The sequence below is a fragment of the Coturnix japonica genome, chromosome 14 (genome assembly GCF_054131305.1).
Source record: "Coturnix japonica strain WE chromosome 14, WE-NBRP24, whole genome shotgun sequence".
Taxonomy (NCBI): domain Eukaryota; kingdom Metazoa; phylum Chordata; class Aves; order Galliformes; family Phasianidae; genus Coturnix; species Coturnix japonica.
In genome coordinates, this window is record NC_140676.1 from 18,096,265 (window position 1) to 18,117,100 (window position 20,836).

General features: G+C 52.7%; 2 protein-coding genes across 4 annotated transcripts in view; one reads left to right on the forward strand and one right to left on the reverse strand.

The window, feature by feature from the left end:
- The window catches only part of ZNF609 (zinc finger protein 609), a 35,667-nt gene extending 33,393 nt beyond the window's left edge, over positions 1 to 2,274 (forward strand). For 2 of the 3 annotated variants that reach the window (XM_032446956.2, XM_015872315.3), the window contains exons 8-10: positions 433 to 649; positions 734 to 803; positions 877 to 2,274. In XM_032446956.2, coding sequence (XP_032302847.1) covers positions 433 to 649; positions 734 to 803; positions 877 to 883 — 294 coding nt within the window. In that variant the 3' untranslated portion in view covers positions 884 to 2,274. The other variant, XM_015872316.3, reaches the window with a different exon arrangement.
- Positions 2,275 to 3,166: 892 nt separating this feature from the next.
- OAZ2 (ornithine decarboxylase antizyme 2) lies at positions 3,167 to 12,736 on the reverse strand. The gene is given in 6 exon segments (XM_015872341.3): positions 3,167 to 3,964; positions 4,970 to 5,055; positions 6,476 to 6,651; positions 10,078 to 10,158; positions 10,160 to 10,235; positions 12,637 to 12,736. Coding segments are annotated over 6 exon segments (573 nt in total). The 5' UTR covers positions 12,657 to 12,736; the 3' UTR covers positions 3,167 to 3,830.
- Between the last annotated feature and the right edge of the window lie 8,100 nt (positions 12,737 to 20,836).

The following is a 20,836-nucleotide window of genomic DNA, read 5'->3' on the forward strand; positions in this document are numbered from 1 at the left end:
AGAAAGTGCCTGCAGCCTGGAGGAGCTCCTGCTGTAGGAGGTCTACGGCTGTAGGATAATCCCACAACATAGAAATTTTTGGGGTGGATGAGCCAAACCTTCATGCAGGGCTGCTCCAGGGAGGCACTCTGCCCTGCAGCTGGTGGGTGGAAGGGCAGGAAGCAAGGGCTGTTTGCATCCTGCGGCAGTGTAGGGCTTCCAGGCAGCTCCTCTCTGAGTGGAGAACTGGGGGGCTGCTCTGAGGTAGGGAGGAGCTGCTGGGCCGAGACCTGCTGGTGGCTTTCTCCATCCTTCCCTTGCTCTGCTCAGTGCTGAGGGCTCCCTGTAAGTGAGACAGGGGGACACTGTGCCATCAGGGCAGCCCTGGTAGAGGGAAATTGTGTGTGCTGGGGTACTCCTGTCCCTCAGTGCCTGCTGCTTTTTCCCCCGCAGATAAGTGAGAAGACAGCTCAGGAGAGGGACCGCAGCGGCTGCGGGGTGGTAGGGGGCAGTGGGAGCTGCAGCAGCATTGGAGGAGCTGGCAGTGGGGAGAGGAGTGCGGAGCGACCCCGGACCTCGCCATCTCAGCGCCTGCTCTCCACACACCACCACCACCACCACCTCGGGTACTCGCTGCTGCCGGCGCAGTACAATCTGCCCTATGCAACAGGTGAGAGACCTGCGGGCCCCAGGGAGTGCTGGGCAGCGCGAACCCCACTCTCGGCCTGGCTGCTGACGTCCCCTTTCCCTGCAGGTCTGTCCTCCACGGCCATCGTGGCCAGCCAGCAGGGCTCCGCGCCCTCTCTCTACCCGCCACCCCGCAGGTGAGGATGGTAACGCTGCCGTGGGGCACTGGGCTCAGCCCCTGGGCGCAGGCTGACCGCTTGGTTCTGGCAGGACGTGACGCCGGGAGCAGGCTGCACAGCAGGCATGTGACAGGCTCACATGGGGACGCGCCAGAGATTCCTGTAGACATCAGTTGAATGGTGTTGATTGTTCTGCTGGACGTTCTGCCGCCATCTGAGGCCAACTCTGTTCTCTTCCCCCCGTCGGACACAAACTGAGCCCCACAGCCCTTTGGTGAGCAGCGAGCCAGCACCTGCGGAAGTATTTATTCTCCTGGGCTCCGGCACTCAGGATGGGAGCGGATCGCCCACCTGGTGCATATGAAGAGGAAACGGAAGCACTGAGGTCCCTGGATGAATTTGTGGCCTCACCATGGGGTTGAGCAGCACGGGGCATGGGGCGGAGGGGCTGATGCTGCCTCCCACCCCCGTGGGGCTGTGGCCGGGCCGAGCCCTGCCCTACAGCAGTCTCAGGGAGCTGTGCGAGGTGAGCAGCGGGGCGGCCACAGCCGTGGGGTCAGGCGGCCTCGGTGCCTCCGTCGGCCACAGCTCCCCCCTGCGCCTCTCACGGCCCCTCATCCCGGGCTGGGCAGCAGGACCCCAACCACCCGCCCTGCTGCCGGGGTCTCTCCCCAGTGCCTTGTGGCGGCCCGGCCCCACGGCTTCCCCCTGGGCTCCAAGCTGCGCCCCTGGGGGTGCTGCTCCCCTTGCACCCTCCCTTCTCCCATCAGCTTCCCTGGGCCACGTGCAGGGGCTCAGCAAGGAACAAGCACACTTAGGCTCTGCCCAGAGGCACGAGGCTGCTGCTGCCGCTCCCTGCGCCCGAGGACAGGGGCTTTCTGGTCCTCTGCCTGCTGCCCCCGGCCAGTGCTACCTCGGCCCCACTGTATCCCCCCGGGCCGGGGCCGCAGTGCCGTCTCCGCTGTGCGTGCGCGGGGCACCCCCGGCCCCAGGGCCACTGTACCGGGATGCTCTGTACATACTGTAAAAAGCAATTGTTTGAAAGCTGTTGTTTTTGGGTTTTGTTTTCTTCCCTCCCCCTGCTCCCCCACCTTTCCCAGCCTGAGGGATGCCTGGCAGCACGGCACTCCCTGACGCCTCCTAGGCTGGCTCGTCGCTCTTCTAGTGGTTGCCCCACGAGGCAGCAGGGCTGGGGCGCTGCGGGATCACCCCATGGCCAGGGCCGCCCCAGTAGGGTCAGTGACCGCAGGCGGAGCAGAGTGGGGCTGAGCCGTTGGTGTTGATAGCTCTCGTTTCCATTGGAGTTGCTGTGTTGGGTTTCATTTTCAGTCTTCCTGATTCTGCCCTTCTGTAAAGTGTACATTATTACCAAGTTCCTTGTTTTTTATATATATATATATAAATATATATATATACAAACTGTACTCTTCTCGCCTTTGTACATTTGGGCAAGGAGAGAGAATAAATCTTTTTAAGAGACAATCACAAACCTGTGAGGGTGGCTTCTTCTTCCCATCCCCGCTCCCCTGCACTGTGGGGATGGGGGTGGGGGATCCCTGGGCAGCCCCTGGTGCCCAACACGGGGCAGTGACCCGGCCCTCTGCCATTTAAAGCCCTGGAAATGCACTTAGAGGGATAACTGATTAGAGACTCTCCAGGAAGGTCAGCTGCTAAAAGGCAACAGGTATAATTGAGCCTTTAATGGGCAGCCGTTATGTAAAGGGATGGGTGTGTTACTGAGCCTGGCCTGCAGGGAGGGAGCATGGCTGTTCCCCCACCCAGCAGGGTGAAGCCATCACTGAGGGACTTGCAAAGGGATGGCAGCCCCCCATGTCGTGCCCCTTGATCACATCTGTCCTGCTTCCATTGCACTGGAAGGGAAGGAGGGCAAAGAGACACTAAAACAGAGATGATCTATTCACACCAGCTCGTATCCCAGCCCCACCTCTACCCCCTTAGAAAACACCGAGCACAATGACAGAACGGCTCAGCTTCTGCCCTTATGGAATCCTTCACAGCACAGTGAGAGGGCACACAACCCTCACGGACATTTCCACATGCAGAATCCGGGCCAGAGGCTGCCAGCAACGTGCCCATGGGCACAGTGCATCCCTACACCTTGCACACAGCCTGGCACGCAGCAGGGCAGCTCAGTGATGAGAGCAGAGGTGTGATGGAGAGGAAAGCACTTCACCCTGGGCACCGCTGCTCCCCAGGCAGCACTTGGGCAGGACAGGTGTGAGCACAGCCCACCACCATCACTACCTGCAAAAGGGATGCAGCCCTTGGATGGTGCTCCTAGCACTCCTCAGGCCTGCAGGAACCGCTGCAGAGCAAGGCAGGCTCTGCTCTTGCAAATAAGCAGCCTCAGATTGGTGAAGTTCATCTGAATGCCCCTTTTATTGAACGCGGTGACAGTGCAGTGGTAAAAATGAACAGAGTAAGACTGCTTAAACAAAAGCTGGAAGAGGAAAGAAAGCCAGGTGGTTTGTCTTTAAAAAGGAAAACTAAACAAACAGTTAAAACAGCCCCACAGCAGAGATGCAGAGGGGTTTTAATGTAGTGTTAAAGGTTAACTCACGCCTCTAACCCCCAAACATGCCTCACTTTTAGGAGTCTGAGTGAAAACCAAGAGGTGGTCGGTCAGATGAGCACACACCACACATCAGGTGATGGGGACAGACCAACACTGATGGGGAGAAGTCGAGTTGATGATGCTGCACCTACTGCTGTGCTCCCCATGCGGCCCTGCACGAGGTGCCTCTGGGCAGCACAGCACACAGCCGCGTGGCAGGAGCTCCTATGCCAGTTGATAAACATCTTCCATTTACTAGTTGTTGATTACATGTGTGTATATATAGTTCTCTAGGCAACACATTTCAATGAGATAGTCAACTCTGAGGATACACAGGCCAATCTAACAATGAGAAATGCAGTTTCAGTCCATCAGAAGCTTGTTTTCCCTTTCCTCAAGAAAGGAGATGTAACCCTCTCTCTCTCTCCCCTCAAAAGCATTTTCAGGTCACGCTCGGGTCCCCAGTGCTGCTATTCTTCATCAGAGGAAGAGTTCTGATCCAGCGGGTACACCATGAACATCACGTCCGGCCGCGATGGGACAGAGGGGTGACCAGGCCTCACGATCTCAAAGCCCAAGAAACTGAAGGTCTTCAGGAGCGGTGCTACAAAGAGAAGGAGATGCGTTACCACCAGGAGCCATCCCCTGCACCCGCCTTGCCCTGGGAGCTGCAAACACCCTTCCTAAGCACAGTGGGGATCTGCAGTCATCCTGCAGCACGCTGATGCTTTTCAATCTGTATTTATTTGGGGGCTGCAGCTCTGCTCAGGACAGCCATCCCCAGACAGTCCACGGTACCCTCTGGCCATCAGCCTCCAGGCACAGCCAGGTTTAACAGCAACACCCCGTGTCTTGTTAATTTAAAAACAAGAACCCAGCATCAGGTGTCTCCTCCACTACAGAGGTGACCCACGCAGCCACTGCTGGCAAAATGCAAGAGCTCTTCAGTTGAAAATTATTCTTGGCATCCTAACATGGCTCCTAACATCTTCCTGGGCTCAGCGTGGCTTAGCTGTAATGCGTGCTCTGCTTTGGGGAGCACAGCGCAGCTTGTGATGCAGCAGAGTAAAATTAGAATTAAGGCTTGAATTACTCCTGCCACAGCTGTCTGCTTGGTTACGAGCCCGTGTGTAGTGAGATGTGAAGTGACACATCCAGAGCCCCGGACCTCATCACAAATCTCCTCCAACTCCCATGCTCTAATCGCTCACCCAACACATCTATCTTTAGATCCTAAAGCAGCCCCCTTAAGCCATAAGCATCTCCCATCAAGGCAGGATTACCTGCAGGCCTAGGAAGGGCAAAAGGGCTGGGAGATCTTTAAAAAGCAGAAGGGCATCAGGGCAACGAGCTACCAAGGTTCATGTCCTGACTATTAACCTCTTCAAAGCACGGAGGCTGGTGTCAAATACCTTCATTCCTCTCCCAAGAAGAAGGCTTAACTTTCTGGGCAAGGAAATACTTCCAAAAGAAAAAGAAAGAGCAGCACACGCAGGGACTCCAGCAGGAGGAAGCATCCCCTGAACTCCAGGACATGCCATGTTTCTGCATGGGTTCAGCACTGCTTTACATCTAAGGAGAACATTTCATAGCAAGGCCGAGCTCTCACCTCTATCTTCTCTGCTTTTTCTGAAGCAAATAAAGACATAGTTGACTTTCATTTTTTCCTCAGCAAATTCCAGCAGTGCTGATAACCTGCCAAGGAGCAAGAAGACAAAAGAACATCAGCGATAGGAAGTCCTGTCCTGAGGAAGCCACTGAGCACCATCCGTGGTTTGGATGCTGTCAGGCACAAGGATGACTTGTTTACAGATGTCTCTCCCAGCGAACAATGGGTGCTGAAACAATGGATTTCCTGCCTTCGTGTCCCAGTCCCCAGCACCCACCCACATGCAGCCCCAGCAGCGCTGCACCAAAGCCTTGGGAGGTGGGGAGCTGAGCATGGCAGCTGTGTGCGTCCATTCCCTCTGCTGGCAGAACACACGACCCGTAATGCATAGAGCTGTTTCCTGAACACATCATCAAGCTGGCACAGCCGAGGAGCTGCACGGCAGAACCCCGCTTCCTTCCTCTCCCCAATTATTTGCCCTCTGCTGGGGGGCGCGGAGCAGCACTGAGCCCCAGAGCATCCTGCTGCCATTTGTGAATTTGCTCGAATGGAGATCTAATTAAACATCAGTCAGCGAGACCGGAGCATGCTGAGGGAGATTAAATTTGCAAGGATTTTGTTAATATGGTAATGAACTACTTTAATTATAGCCTCTACTCTGCTGTTTTACCTAGCTAAAAATACGCCTGTGGAACCATGCCTGAAGCCGTGATGAGTGGGGAGGGTGAAGGCCCCCAAGAACCAGGGGGGCTGACCGCAGGAATCACACAGACATTCACCCAGACTCACAGCCCAGGCTGCGGCAGCAGGAACAGCACAAGCTGAGGGTGTCCCATGGGGGTTCTGCTATAATACGCTGGTCTCATTTGCTGATGAAGCCCATCTTGAAGTTCAGAAGGACTTTGGAGGGCTCTGCACAGGGATCCACCAAAGCCACATCTACATCCCCCAGCAGAGAGCTCCGGTGATGTGCTTGGCAGGGAGCAGCTGCTCTGGAAGCTGCACTTAGACAAACTTCCCGGAGCAGAGCTGTCTGGACACAACACAGCCCTGTTCTGCCAGCAAAGAAAAATCAGAGGCTCTGGCAGAGAGTGCTGCGTGGCAGCAGCCCAACAGCAGAACCACCTACTGATGAGAAGGAGCACAGCAATATAATGGAGTTTTTCCCCCCCCAGAAGAGAGGAAAATACTTGCCAAGTGAAGCTCGCTAATTGGCCAGCGGAATAAAACACTGCACTAAGTAGGCAAGGAATCGCTCTACTCATTTCTTATTCCTTGCTTATTTTTCATTAGCGCAGGGTATCCAAAAACAGTAACCCATCCTGAATGGCCACCAAGGGGAAGGAAATATCCTCCTGCTGGTCTCCCATATACACATCTCCAAAGACAAGGTTAAGGTTGCACTATAGGTGTAAAACCAGGGAACAGAGCTGCTGTATGTACAGCTCACCTCCCCACACACATAAGCAAAACACCACAGAATCAGCTCTGGGACCCCAAACGTACCCTTCTTTGCTTCCATCAGCTAATAACCCGTCAGGGATTTCCACAAAGAGGCTCTGATTTGAAAGCACTGCATCCCAGGAGGAGGTCTTCACCTCTGTGACTCTGTACTGGAAGTGGACAACGTGAGGCTTCCCTTCGTGCACTGGGACATCTTGACTAACAGTGATCTTCTCATCCTGCACACGGGAGGGAGGAGAGCTCATGAAATGCACTGTAGGGTACAGACACACCATGATGAGCGTTCAGGCCTTGGAGCAGTGCTCTAAATGCATGTCCGTGTGAGCACGGTTCTGCATAGTCACTCAAACCTGGGCAGCAAGGGGACATTCCAATGTTGGAGGGTGACTCATAAGTGATCCCTGAAACCTGAACCAACATGTTAGAACAGCATCTGCCGCTGCAGTCTGACCACTTTTGTCACCCTGCTCCCCAGCACAGTCTCTTTGTTTAAGGGATGACCACAAATTGCTTCCCCAGATCCTGCTGCCAGCTGGTACAGCAGTGGATTAAGGGAGGAAAAGACAGCACAGAGAGAATCCCAAACCAGACAGAAGCTACATGGATTGAAGATCATGGCAAGGTCTTTTCCAGAGACCACAGATATATGCATACCCCATAACACAGCTCTAAGCAGGATGCCAAGCATGCAGCCTGCCTCAAATTCAGCTGAGCAGTTCCTAGAAAACAATTCTGTGGTTAAGTGCCATTCCTTCTGACAGTTCTTGTATGCAGCAGGCTGGCCCAATAATAACTTCCACATTTAGCTGCAAAAAGCCCCAGTGAAACGACCGAAGAAATTCATTACATCTCAGAGTAACACTGTCAACTGCAGCTGAATTGTTGTATCATGGCAACAGAGCCTTATGAGCTCCGAGATGCAGGAAGAGCACCTCAGCCTCTTATATTTAATTAATATCTTCCACCCATGCAGCTCTGACCATAATGCCCATACTCGAGGTCAGGGGATGTTTCCTCAATGGTGCAAGTGCTGCAGAAGAAGTGGCTGAGCAAGAAGAGAGTTTCCAGGCTCTTCCACCTTATTTCCCACTGTTTTAACCCCATCACCACACATCTAAGCAGCCAAACCCCACTGGTTTCACTGCTGTGCCAAGAAAGAAGCTGCTGAGCATGTTAATGCCGGTGACATTGGCTGTGCATGTAAATCAGGAACTGCCACTGGTCAGCAGAGCAGAGGAAGCTGCTGTTTGTTTCAAGTGCACAAAGCTGCGTGCTGAAAAACAAGTTTACACTTGGTCAGAATAAATATCCTGCAGGAAATAAACTTAATGGCTGAGCATGAAACACGTCTGTGGGTTCTGCGACGGTTTTAAGCCAAGTGCACCAAGAAGCCGACCTACCAAGGTTATGCACATCTCCCAGCAGGGACTTCACAGGAGCCTTCTGCAGTTTTTCCTGTGCACAAAAAGCCTCTTCATTTTGGAAGAGATCTCTCAAGTATGAAAAGCTTGCAGATGCTTTTCTCATACTTTACAAAAACAAGAAGAGAAGGAAATTGAGAATAGCAGGGGAGGGGGGTGGCACATGCACTGCTTTGTGTGGGAAGCTCTGCAAAGCCTGCAGCAGCAAGGAAGGGCTCCCAGAGCCCCACAGCCCTTCCGCAAACAGAAGTCAGGCACTTTCAAAGCCTCCTCCAAGCTATGAACCTAGCAAGGTTTCCCATTCACATGGATTAACAGAACTAGTTCCCCTGGTTCTGTGGGAGCTGCATTTATACAGCCCGTCTCAGGAGAGTGGTATTTTATTCCTGTGTATCAGAATAGTGACATCCTGAGGATAGAAGCTGTTCCTGGGAAGCAGTAGCCCACAGTTCTTATGAACACGCTCGAAGCAAAATCCTGTTTGTGCAACAAGCATCTAGTTTTTGCTCACTGCAAAATGCCCCACCACTCTGCCTGCTATCCCCAGCTGCCTGCTCTGCAACCCCAGGCTCCTTTTCAGCTGCTCAGAGCTGCAAGGACCAGCTCCCACTTGGCTACAATTCACCAAGTGCAAGATTTTCCATCCCAGTTGCACTCCTCAAGCATCCCAAGCAGGAATGGGAGGAAATCCTGGGTGCTGGCAGGACAGGGAGGAAGGACATTAGGTCTTTTTGTGTTAAGTCTCTGAATGCAATAACACCAACAGCTATATAGTGAGCCATGCTGCTTAATTTATAATGCTGCTGCGTACAAGCGCTGTGCTGCAGACTCAGGAAGGAGAAAGGCTCATTCAGAAAGGTCATCCCTTCAGCTAGAACAGCTGATACAGCTGGAAAAAGGGCTTAAGCTTTTGGGTCCAGACGCCTTTCCATGTCACACTGCAGCACCACTGACTTGAGCATGCAGCAGAGAGGAGCAGGCTCCCAGTGACCCACATCTGAAGTGGGACTTTAAATTGCTCTAAACAGTTTAAAAACACAACCTCATCCACTCTGGGATGTGCTCTGTTAAGGAAAGGGCCGGTTCTCAAAGATTCTGGTAGCAAACTGGGTTTGGCCAGTGTATGGGAAATTGGTAATCACAGCCTTAAGCTCTGATTAATCAGCTGAGGCAAGTGTTGGGTCAGCTGTGGGAGCACAGGTGAGAGTAATTCAGCTGGTGGAGCTTGACTCCACCTCCTCTAGACCTCATTTAAGGGCTGACCACCACTAAGGCAGCATCTCTTGGAGATTGCCTCAGCATTTCCTAGTGAAAGCATCCATATTGGTGAGTCTTTCCTTATAAATAACCTTTTGAATATCTGTTACCATCTTTGTATCGTTCCACCTTACAGCCAGCAGAACAGTGAGCATTCTCTAGTGAATTTCCAGCTGAGACTGTGTAGCTGTGACCTGAAAGGACCTGCATCATTTCATCATATGAAGTCTGCTTGCCTCCCACAGGGTAATTAAAATCAAGACTAACACCTATGACAACACTGCTGTCTGAGCTGCTGAATTTGCAAGCATAGCATAAATGTAAGCAACTTCATCCAACAGCACTTTACAGCTTGGTCTGTGGAAAACAGCCCTCATCCCAGAAGATGAGAGATGCATGCCACTGTAATGTAACAGAGAAGATGCACAAGCATTGGTTATTCCACCAGAGTCAGATGGAAGCCAAAAAGATCCCTTACAATGCAAGCCACAGAATGAGAAAGACACAGCAGCCCTAAGCAACTCTGCAAAAACACTGTGATCCTCCTGTCCCCACATACAGGAACACTGAGGCCTGGACAGTGTTACCTTCTGGAGCAGGGCACAAGAAGGAGCTTACCAACCCTTCTCCCTCTGCATTTCACCTTTCTGCTTCCCATTTCCTCTCTCTGCACAATGTTTGAGAAGTTGCTTCACGTGCTGCTAACGCTGGCTCTGCAGGCAGCAGCTGAAACAACCCCTAAGAATGGGGCTTGCCAGCTATTGACTGCACACCTCTGATAAAAGTTTATTAAGAAACCAGTAATACTTAAGCAAGACAGAGCTGCTGGCAGGGTTGCTGGAAAAAAATAAACTGTTTCCCCCAAAACTGTTTATCTCAAAATTATTTGTGTTTATTCCCAGGAGGAAGCAAGCAGAGCTGTAATGCAGAATATGGGTCATTATTTGTATATCAGATGTTGCTCACCTTATAAATCAGAGCTGAAAGAGAAGGATCCCTGCTACCCCCTCGCCCACCGGGGATCTTCGACAGTGGGTGAGGGGCATCAGGAGCACCACAGAGGCCCTGGAACAATGTGCCTGCAGCACTGCAGCTGGGGACAGTTACTCAAAGGTAAAATACTACTGCAAGAGAAAAAGAGAACAGCAGTTAGTAGGGATCAGGTTTTCAATGCTCCAGCTCCCAACCCCAAGGCACTCGTGCTCCTGCTCCCCCGTGCCACAGGAGGGGCACCCATGGACCTTCCACACCTGCAGGTCTGCACTGAGCCACTTTGCTGCCCACACACTGTGGAGCTTTGCTGAAGGGCTTTGATAGCCACGAACCCTGAGAGAGTGCTGAGCAACCCCTTGCTAATAAGGGACAGCTGGAAGGCTGCCAGGAGCAGATGGCTGAAACGCATGACAAGATGAGCACACATTTTCTATAGACAAATATCTACAAATAGATCAACTGGGCTCAGAAGGAGGAGGTTTAAAGTTTCACGTTTTCGAAGCAGGGAGAGTGAAAGGGCTGGTACTTCAGACACCTCCAACATAGTGTACAACACCCCATCACACAAGTGTCCCTCAGCCCGATTCTATCTGCCATTACACCTCACAGACTTCATCCTGAAATTGGTTTTGATGAGCTTAACACAAGTGGAAGAAGTTCTTCTTGCAGTCTCAAAGTTTGCTTGCAACTCCTGCTTGTGGTCCTTCAGGATCACTTGATGCACAGGCTTTACCACCTAGTCTAGCTTTCAGCACATTCATAAAAGCAAGTTATTCTGCTTCTGGAGCATTATATCCTTTATCAGCAGCATAAAAAGCCCTTTGCCAAGTCACAGGGCAGCAGCAGCATTCCTGTAATCAAGCCTGCAAAGACAGCAGCCCTTGCCCAGCACCACCATGATGGAGCATGCCAGCACAGAGCTGTATGAACACCACCCCATCACAGCTTCCCAAAAAACAGAGCAAGGCTGCAAGGACAGGCTCCATTCAAGCATCCCCAGCTGGCTGCCTGTGCTGGAGCTTCTCAGGTGAGCTGTTACTTCACACTCCATCCCTGCTCCATGAGCTCAGCACCCAGGGAGTGCTGTGCCACAGCACCTGGATGGCTTGAGCAGTGTGCAGGGAACAAAGCGCACACCAGCAGGTTGGAAACAACCAAAACACTTGGGGGTGCCAAAAATAACTAGCCGGTGTCGTAACTGCATTCACAAAAGTCCTGGCTATCTACCCCATACCAAAACAATCTCATTGCAGAAAACAGAAGTGTTCTTCCTCCGTGTATTTCCTCCTTCAGCTCTGTTAGATGGTATTCTACTGCAGTATTCCCATGTGGCTGTGGCCTACAGCAGATGCTGCTTGCAGGACAGGCTGCTGAACCCACCAGAAGAGCCATGAGGTTTCGCATTGAAGATGTCTGAGGACAGAATCTCTCACACACACGCCTGGTTGCGCTCTGTGTTAATACAGTCCCTCAGCACAGCGTGACTGTGGCCATCAATGGACCAGTGTGTATTCAGTAGTAGTAGATGTGGAGAGGCATGACAAAGCACTTTGCTGTGCCATTCCCCACCCCCAGAAAGCTGCTGGCAGCTTTGTTTTTCCCTTCCCTCCTCCCTCACCCCCCAGTTAACAATGTACTATTGATAGCTCTCTCCAACTTGTGGCCAATGCATCGAGAATCTGGATAATGAACTGCAGTTGTGGGGGGAAAAAAAATAAGAGAGAGGCAGCGGCTTTCATGCAAAACGGCTCCAGCCACTTCCCAGTTCTGCTTCCTCTGGCACATGCAGGATCCCCTTATTCCAGGGCTGAGCCTCCGGGCCTGGCCTCACTCAACCTGCACAGCAGCCCTAACAGCGGCACCAAGGAAAGGACCTTCTTCCCAACGCAGCCATCCCACGAAGAACTTCACATCGCAGCCTGACAAAGCCTCTTCCACTGACATAACCGATGTAGAACACAAACAGGCACAGCGCTGCCATCCGCTGCAGCCTCTTCTTGCTGTTGGAGCCGCTGGAGCAGGAGGCGCTGAGCCCTCCCGGCTGCTCTCGCTGGACGATGCACGGAGCTCCGCGCTCACGCCGTGGCTGAGGCCGGAGCGCGGCAGCCGCTGTGTGTCCCATCGCAGCAGCCCCGCTCAGCTGGCAGCCGCAGCCCGCCGGCACCTCCAGGCCCCGCAGCGCAGGGTCGGGCCGCTTGGTTCTGTTGCACTGAAGAGCGGTACCGGGTGTCGTCCCCGCACATCCCCGCTAACAGCGCGGGGCCTCCCGCACCGCCAGCCCCGTGCCGACCTCCCGGGGCCCAGGGAGCACGGAGAGCCCCGCTGAGAGCACGGAGAGCCCCGTTAACCAAGGACAGCCGAGCGCCGGGCCCTGCAGCGGGGGCCGCCCGGCCAACGCCTCCCGCCCACCTCAGCCGAGGGAAGGCCGCAGCCCGCGGGGCCCACCCCGCCGGAGCTCCTCGGGCCCGACACCCTCCTGCGGCAGCCCACAGCTCCTCGAGGAGCGCGCGGGGGCCCGGCGGGGCCGCGCACCTGTCCTGGGTGTTTATCATCCTCGGCTCCCTCCGGCTGCGCTCTCCCAGCTCCGCTCCGCTCCGCACCTCCTCCCTCCTCCGCCGCCGCGCTCCGACTGACCGCGCCGCGCCGCGCCCCCCTCCCCCGAGCGCTTGGCCCCGCCCCCTCACGTGGCCACGCCCCTTCTTGCCCACGCCCCGTCCGTGCGCGCAGTGCACGCCGGGAACATACACCGACCCAAACAAAGGCGGCGCGGCCCTGTTGCGCATGCGCGCTGCACTCCTGCTCTTAGCGCTGCGCATGGCGGGTCTGGGCCGCGGGGACACGGGGCGGGATGAGCTCCGGGATGAGCTCCGGGATGAGCTCCGGGGGTGGGATCAGCTCTGTGGGTCTGACCCACAGCCCCCCTTGTACGTGATAATGGTGCTTTAGAGGCGGTCAGGGGACCTACTGACTCGTAGCACAGATCAGCAGGAGCCAGAAGGACATACGGACCCATAACTCAGGTGTATGGAAACCAGGACATGAAGACCCATAGTTAGATGAGTAGGAGCCAGAAGGCCCTGCAGGCTCCTAACGCGGATAAGTAGGAGCCAAAAAGACCTACAAACCTGTAACCTAGATATATAGAAACCAGGATCTACAGACCCATAGTTAGATGAGTAGGAGCCAGGAGGACAAACAGGCTCCTAACATGGATAAGTAGGAGCCAAAAAGACCTACAACCCCATCACCTAGATATATAGCAACCGGATAGATCTACAGACCCATAACCCTGATAAGTAGGAGCCAGCACAAGAGAAAGGGAGTGTGGCCATGAGCACACACAGCTGCTCCTTGCAGGGCTGTGCAGGCCCTTGTGCTGAGCAGTGGGACACGCAGCCTGCAGTGCTGTGGGATGCGATGGGTTCATCCCGCTGCTATAGATGCTCTTCAGCCGCTGGGAGCTGAGCTGCAGCACATCTAGGGAGGCCTCACCCCTCCTTGCCCTCTCCCATGCTGTGTGTCCCTGTCCCTGTGCTCACAGCCTGCAGGCTCTGCTGCTTTGGGGCCTTCCTGATTCCCAGTGCTTGTGTTGCTTTGGCAGGAAGTGACCAGCTGTTGTGCAGAGCATTGGCCTCCAGCCAGAGCCCGAGTTCAAATACAGCACAGCTAATGGCCTTTCCCCCTTCCTCCGTGCTTAAAGCCGTGCTCACAGCCATCATTCTATTTATAATACCCAGGAAAAGCAAGCTGAGACTTTCCCACAGTGCCGGCCTCGCAGGCGATTGTTGTTCGGGAAGCTGGAATGTACACGATATTATTTTTGAATCCCCCGGGAAGGGTTTTATTGCGTGTCCCCATCTGTGCCAAGGAACGCTGTGCTGAGTGCGAGGTCTCCTGCTGCAGCCCGGGGCTCTGAGAAGCTTTGTGAGATGCTTTGGGTGTCTCTGGACATGTTCTTTCCTGGCCTGGGAACACTTCTTGTGCTGCAACCACCATGAGATAGGACTGGTACCTCAGACCAGCTTTGCTGTTGGCCATGCCAGTTTTAGGATTCATCATCCCAAATTTCAGGTGATTACATCTGAAGACCTTGTGTGTTTAAGGGCCTGGCAGCCTCATGGTGCTGCCTGGGGTGGAGACCAGGTGAGGAGGAGATGACAGGAGGACAACTGCTTGGTCACAGCCTTCCTGAACATGGGACTGACAGCAGAGATGCTACCCAGGTGTTCAGGGCTGAGGAGGACAGCAGAGTCCCCATGGGAAGGGACCATCTCTCAAACGTTTGCTCTGCATTATTCCTTGTCACCTATCCTGGCCATAAGTTCATGTGAGAAATGGCCGTAAGCACATTCCCCCCTCTGTCTGGCTCCATGGCAATGCTGTCATCAGCCCTCCTGCTGCCCTTGCAGCCATGCAGGCCACAGATAAGGAAACCCATGCTGCTGCAGAGACAGTTGCACTAGGGAAGCTGTAGCCTTTCCCTCTGCCTGCTCCCATAGTGAGTACTGCGTGATTTTCCCTTGGCTGTGCCCCCACCATTGCAACCAGAACCTCAGAGCCCTTAGTACCATGTAGCTGGCTGTGTCGGAGGGGTGCTGCTTCACGGAAAACATTTAGGATCGGAGCTTTGAAATTAAAGATAGGAAAAGGTCTGTAGCTTTCCAAGGAATTAATACCCTTTAGTTATTTAAAGTAGTCTAGAAATGTGCCATTCGGGATTTTCTAGAGCTGAGAACGTATCTGGCAATACAATTACATCTTCAGCTGCAGCCTTTTCACCCTGCTCTTGTGACTGCTCTTTTTCTATGTTAGGATCTTGTTTTGCTAAGGAGAAAAGAAATACCAAATGGAAGGCTGCCAAGAAATGTTGTTTTCATGCCACTCAGGCTGCCAGTTTGGCCTTCCTGGGCTGACACGTATTGCATTACCAGTGCTGCAGCACCAGCAGCATTCCTGACACCTGGTTTTGGCTTCCCATGTTTTTGGCTGAGCTGTGGATGTGCTCAGGAAAGCCAGTCAGTCCTGCAGGGCTGTGAGGCTGGAATCGTATCTCAGAGCTGTCGTGTGATTGTCCATCTTGGGGATGGGCTTTAATGGTTGAAGCAAGCCACAATGATATAGTTTTCTACTGTTCCTTCATATTTCCGTCGCAATTAGTACTGTGTCCAGGTATGGAGCCCTCAGTACAAGAAAGACAGTGAGCTGTTGGAGAGGGTCCAGAGGAGGGCCATGAAGATGATCAGGGGCTGGAGCACCTCCCCTATGAGGACAGGCTGAGGGAGCCGGGCTTGTTCAGCCTGGAGAAAAGAAGGCTGTGGGGTGACCTCACTGCAGCCTTTCAGTACCTGAAGGGAACCTATAATCAGGAGAGGTCTAAACTCTTTGAAAGGGCTGATAATAGTAGGACAAGGGGAAATGGTTTTAAGTTGAAAGAGGGAAGATTTAGGTTGGATGTTAGGGGGAGGTTCTTTACTAGGAGAGTGGTGAGGCCCTGGAACAGGCTGCCCAGACACGTTGTGGATGCCCCATCCCTGGAGGTGTTCAAGACCAGGTTGGACGGGGCCCTGGGCAACCTGATCTAGTAAAGGTGTATGTTTGGTGGCCCTGCCAGGCAGGGGGGTTGGAACTACATGATCCTTGAGGTCCCTTCCAGCCCGGGTCACTCTGTGATTCTGTGTGTGTGAATGAGTTGGTTCCCTGGCAGACCTGCCTGGAGCTGGGTGTCATTGCTGAGGCACGCTGCTGCCATCCACTCTGTTTTTTAGTGACCTCTGTCAGAATTCGTTACTTAGCCATTAAGTGGTGTCAGTGCAGAGTTCATGCATGAGCTAAGTTGAAAATCTGCTACGTGTGAATTAGTGATGAGAGAGAAGCAGGTCAAGGAACATGTTGTTTCAGAGCACACTGAGCTTCAAGCTTAGCAGAGGTGATACTGGTGCATCCAAGATCTTGAGCAAGCAGAAAAAAGAACATGGGCAGGGGCTGAGAGCTGGTGGTAAGACATGGCAGCCAATCCATCAGTCCTGTGTGGTTCTGCATGTCACCAATGAGCAGTGTGCTCTGAAGATGCTCTAGACCAGCCCCCAAGCCTTTGCAGGCATCAGAGAGGGCTCTGCTTGCATCAGTGGGATGGTCATGGGGTGAGGTGCTGCTGCAAAAGACACATGAATCCCCGGCAACACTGCACAGTGTCAGGATGGGTTGCCTTGCAGAAGCAGGCAGTGTTTTACCTCAAATACTGGAAAAAGATACCTCCTGTGTCCATGTTCACTTGGCATAGCACCACCTGGAAATGAGATGTGATGGAAAAAATAAGCCACAAAGAACAAAGCCTGCAGCAAAGGCAGGAGTGTGTGAGAGGTTCAGGCATGTGGCTCCCAGCTTGTGGCTGCATCAGCTCGCTTCCCCTGGTCAGAATAAAGACATCTGTGTTTCTCTGCCTCTGTTTGCTGTGATGGGAGGATGCTCACAGCTTCTTTTCTGCGTCATCTTGGCCTCCCTGTTCCTCTATGCCCAGAGCCCTTTTCTTTGGCTGCTTGTGAAGTCGGTTCATGCTGTGGGATATAGCCAAGCCCTCCCAGTGCAGGCTCTGATGAGTGGCACCAAGTGCCGAAAATCAGCCCTGGGGAGATATCTGAGGGCAAATTGCTGGTAAAGAGAGAGGAGTGCTTTGCTGGAGGGACCTGCCTGGGGAAAAGGAGGCCTTTTGGCAGTTAAATATTGTGTTTAAAACATAAAAGCAGGAACATGCTTCCCGGTGTGCAGACAAACACAAGCTGTGCCTTGTTTTGTGGCACACTGATGGGTGCAAAGGAAATGCTGTGGCTGATAGAAAGCCAAAGGGCTGGTGGATGTGACATGGAAAGCAGAAGGGCTGTGAGGAGGTGCCTTGCTCTGACACGCTGCACATCTGAATCCTGCGAGGTCTTTGTATTGATTTTTGTAAAAGCCCTTTCAATTACTTTTGCAATGAGCTCATTCTTTCTGGCACACTTCCTCTCCCTTGTTCATTTGAAACAGGCTTTGTCACGCCTCTCCTCAGCCCTTTGCATGTGAGCTGGGAATAAGCAGCTCTGTTGCTGTGCTCAGGGATAAGCAGGCACTTTTGGGGCATCTTGGCTGCTTTTTGGCACTGTGTGATGGTGGGTTAAATGGAGCTGGAGGTGTTTCTGATAGAGCTGTCTGAAGTCAGCCAAAATACTGCTGGCGTGCCCTGCACCAGCACAGCCAGGCTCACTCAGGAGCTGCCTTTTCTTCTGTCTTGGTGTTTGGGTTTCAGGCACGTTGTGAAGTGATGCTGGAGGCTTTGCCTTGGCTGCTGGCTGGGCAGCCTGGTGGTCCAGGAGCATGGATTCTCTCCAGGTTACAAAGCTCCTGCTTGCTGAAGCTGCTAGAAACAAAGAGCTGAGGAGCTCACAGACCTGTCCAGGCAAAACACCTTCTCTGTTTGCTCTAATAATACTGTCTTTCTCAATTCTACACCTTCATAACAATGTGTCTGGGCCTGTTTTAATCCACTGGATCACTTGGAGGCTACAGCTGAGGTCTGGTATCCAGATGTTTCCCAAACCTGATCTTGCCTCTGTCCCATCCTGGAAGAGGCAGCACCATTCCTCTTTCTCATGTTGCCTGCACACATTTGGGCTTAGGATCGTTCCTACAGACCCCAAACCTCATGCTCCTATTTGGCTCTCCCATGGCTTCTGCTCTTGCATTGTGTTCCCATTCCCATATGGTCGGATTCATAAAGCTGATGTTTCTGTGGCCCCACAGGAATTTTCAGGCTCAGTGGAACCGCTCAGGGTTCCCCGTTGAGGCTGGCTGTGTGTTCACCCTCCAGATTGCTTGGGAATTAAGGCAAAGAGAAGAACACTGTCCTGCAAAGCCACGTGCCTTGCTTGCAGCCTGGGAGCTGAGGCATGGCTTCTGACTTTGCTCTGCAGTCCCTGCATCTCAACCACAACCCAGGACACTGATCAACCTGAAGCTGCTGGTTTTCTTGTGGTGGCCTTCTGTATGTGTTCCAACTGCTCTGTGGATATTTTCAGTGTGAGTATCAATGGGCACAGGTGCTTGTCTCCTAGAATTTTCTTCTTTAAGGTTTAATGGATATTTTGCCAAGAGCTGGAGGTCGATTGTTTATTCATGCTATGGATTGCTAAGCTGCTTGATGCAGTAGAAACGTGCAGCCCTTTCTATTGGCTGTCTCAAAGCCACCTATTTCACTTCAGTAGTGTTTCAAAGTTGCTGCATTCTCTGGTGTTTTTTTGTGTTTTTTTAAGGTGTTATTTAAATTCCTCATTTAAAATTGCATTCTTTATTTGAAACAGACCCAGAGATCTCTGTTGGGTGTGCAGAGAGGAAGAAACCTCTTGTCTTGGAGTCGCCATCCCTGGCAGTGTTCAAGAAGCGTCTAGATAGGGAGCTAGGAGACATGGTTTAGGGGTTTCCTGTAGGTATGGTAAAGGGAGGACAGCTGGACTAGATGATCTTATAGGTCCTTTCTAACCTTATGGTTCTATGATTCTATGATTCTATGATTCTGGAGGAGTAAATTCTGTATTTCTTCTGTAGGCTCCTTTTAAGGTAGATGATGAGTTGCTCTGGGTTTTCATCCTGCAGGGAAGACCATGGGCCCTTTTTGGGGCTCTCAGCGTGCATAACAAGCTGTAGTGTGTGTAAAACTGTGGGAGACATGAACATGCATGGAAAGGTTTTGTGGGAAGACTTCCACCTGCTGACAGCGCTCTGCCCAATGAAGCCCAGGGCACTGCTCCCTCCTTTGTCCCAAGGGCCATTTCTGCTTCCAAATGGGTGCCCTAGCACAGTTGTTCTCCCCCAAATACAGGACTTCCCATTCCTCTTTTGTCAGCTCTGTGATGTTACTGTTGCCCATTTCTCCCTTTTTTGCCCTGTAGAGATGCCCATGGGTGTCTAGGATGGTGCTGGGTGCTCTCTTGCCCACATCCTCCCGACATGCAGCTCCTGCCTTGTAGTGTGTGAGCGCTCTCCCTGGCGGGTTCTCTGCAGGGGTGTGTGCTGCACATTGTTTTTCAGCATTGTTAGGAGAGCAGTGGGAATCTGGTGTGGATTTCTTAGCTTGGAACACATTCAGATGCCAAAACTTTTCATGCTGATTACCTAGCAGTTCTCCTTGTTCCAGGGAAGTGTTGTTTGAACAAAGCTTCACGTGAAGAATGGAGAGAGGAAATAAAAGTAGGGGGAAGCAGGAAAAGGGCCTCTCCGGGCTCTGCATGGCTTTGCTCACAACTAAGGACTCCAACACCTTTGTGCTGCAGGTGCATCAGGCACCAACATGGAAACCAAAAGCCTCTTCCTCAAGAGCCCACATCTGCAGTTATTTCCAGTACCGTGCCCTTGTGCTACTCTGCATCCTGCAGTGCTTAGAGCTCCAACTGCAGACACTGAGAAAACCCGAGCTTGGGAAAAATCTAATTATTTCCTAAGGAAGAACTTCAGGAAATGCCCATCAAACAGCTGTGCAGGGAATTCCTGAGCAGGTTTCCTTTGCTTCTTTGAAATTCTGATCAAAGCTTAGTGAGATACCTGCACAGAGGAATTTCCCAAGCAGGGCACTGAAAGCTTCACACCGCAATGTCTGCACGATGCTGGAGCTCCCACATGTGCTTAGTGTTTGGATAGCATTTTTAGACCTGCTGGAACCTGTGGGATGAAGTAATGTGGGGCACTGTGTGCCATTGAAAGGACTTGTGAAGTTACTCCAAGGGGCAGCTGTCACTTGGATCCTTCAGATCCCAGCTTCCTCCTGTCTCTGGGTGCATGGATGGCAGCAGTGTTGGGAGGGACCAGCAGCACCAACATCCACCTCCTGGTGTGACCCCAGGGAGTGACTTTGGGACAGGGCCAACATAGGGGACCTGCCAGGTGAAGGGGTGGATTTGAAGGGAGTGGCAAAATATCCTCCTTGTTTTTTCCTTTTTTAATGATTCAAGCCTATTCTGAACACTAAAACTTAAAAAAAATATTTGGGAAAATATTAAAGTGCCCCTTTTGGATCAGTGGGATTTTGTTTGTTTGCTTGTTTTTGAGGGGAGCTATTTACAAAGTCCTTCCCAAAATATCTGCTGGGAACTGCTGGTGCCCCCACCCCACCATAGGAGCCCTGGGCTGGGAACACAGAACACAGCAGTGCCTGCTGCTGGGGAGGCCATGAACCAGCCTGTGCATCTCACAGCCTATAACATCTTTCCAAACCAGCCCCTTGCAGCCCTTCCTGCCTCTTCAAACTGCACAAATCTCCATCCAGAGCGAACCTTGGAGCTGCCCTGCTTCACTCGCCCGTTCGCTTTTGTCCTTGCATTGCATCTCCCCGCAGCGGTCTGCCGACGCCTCGCTGCTGCAGGCTGAGAGCAGCGTGGATTTCCTCCCAGCGTGACGGTGGGGGTCACTCTTTCACAACGAGCGCTTTCTTCCCGGCTCGATCAGCTCGGCCCCGCGTCCCGCTGAAGCCCAACCGGGATTTCAGCTTTTGGGACTGCCTGCCCTGGAAAAAGTTAGCAACATCTTTGATAGCGGAAGTGTGCCGCAATTAGCTGCTTCTTGTGGGTTCAGAAGTTTGCTCAAACACTCTGTGAGCCGCCTGGATTTCTCTGAGTCTGGATCTGAGTTGGGATCTGTTCACCCTGTAGCACTGTGGATCCATCCCCTTGCCTCCCACTGTGGCCATTGTCACTGTCCCCTCCTGGGCCCC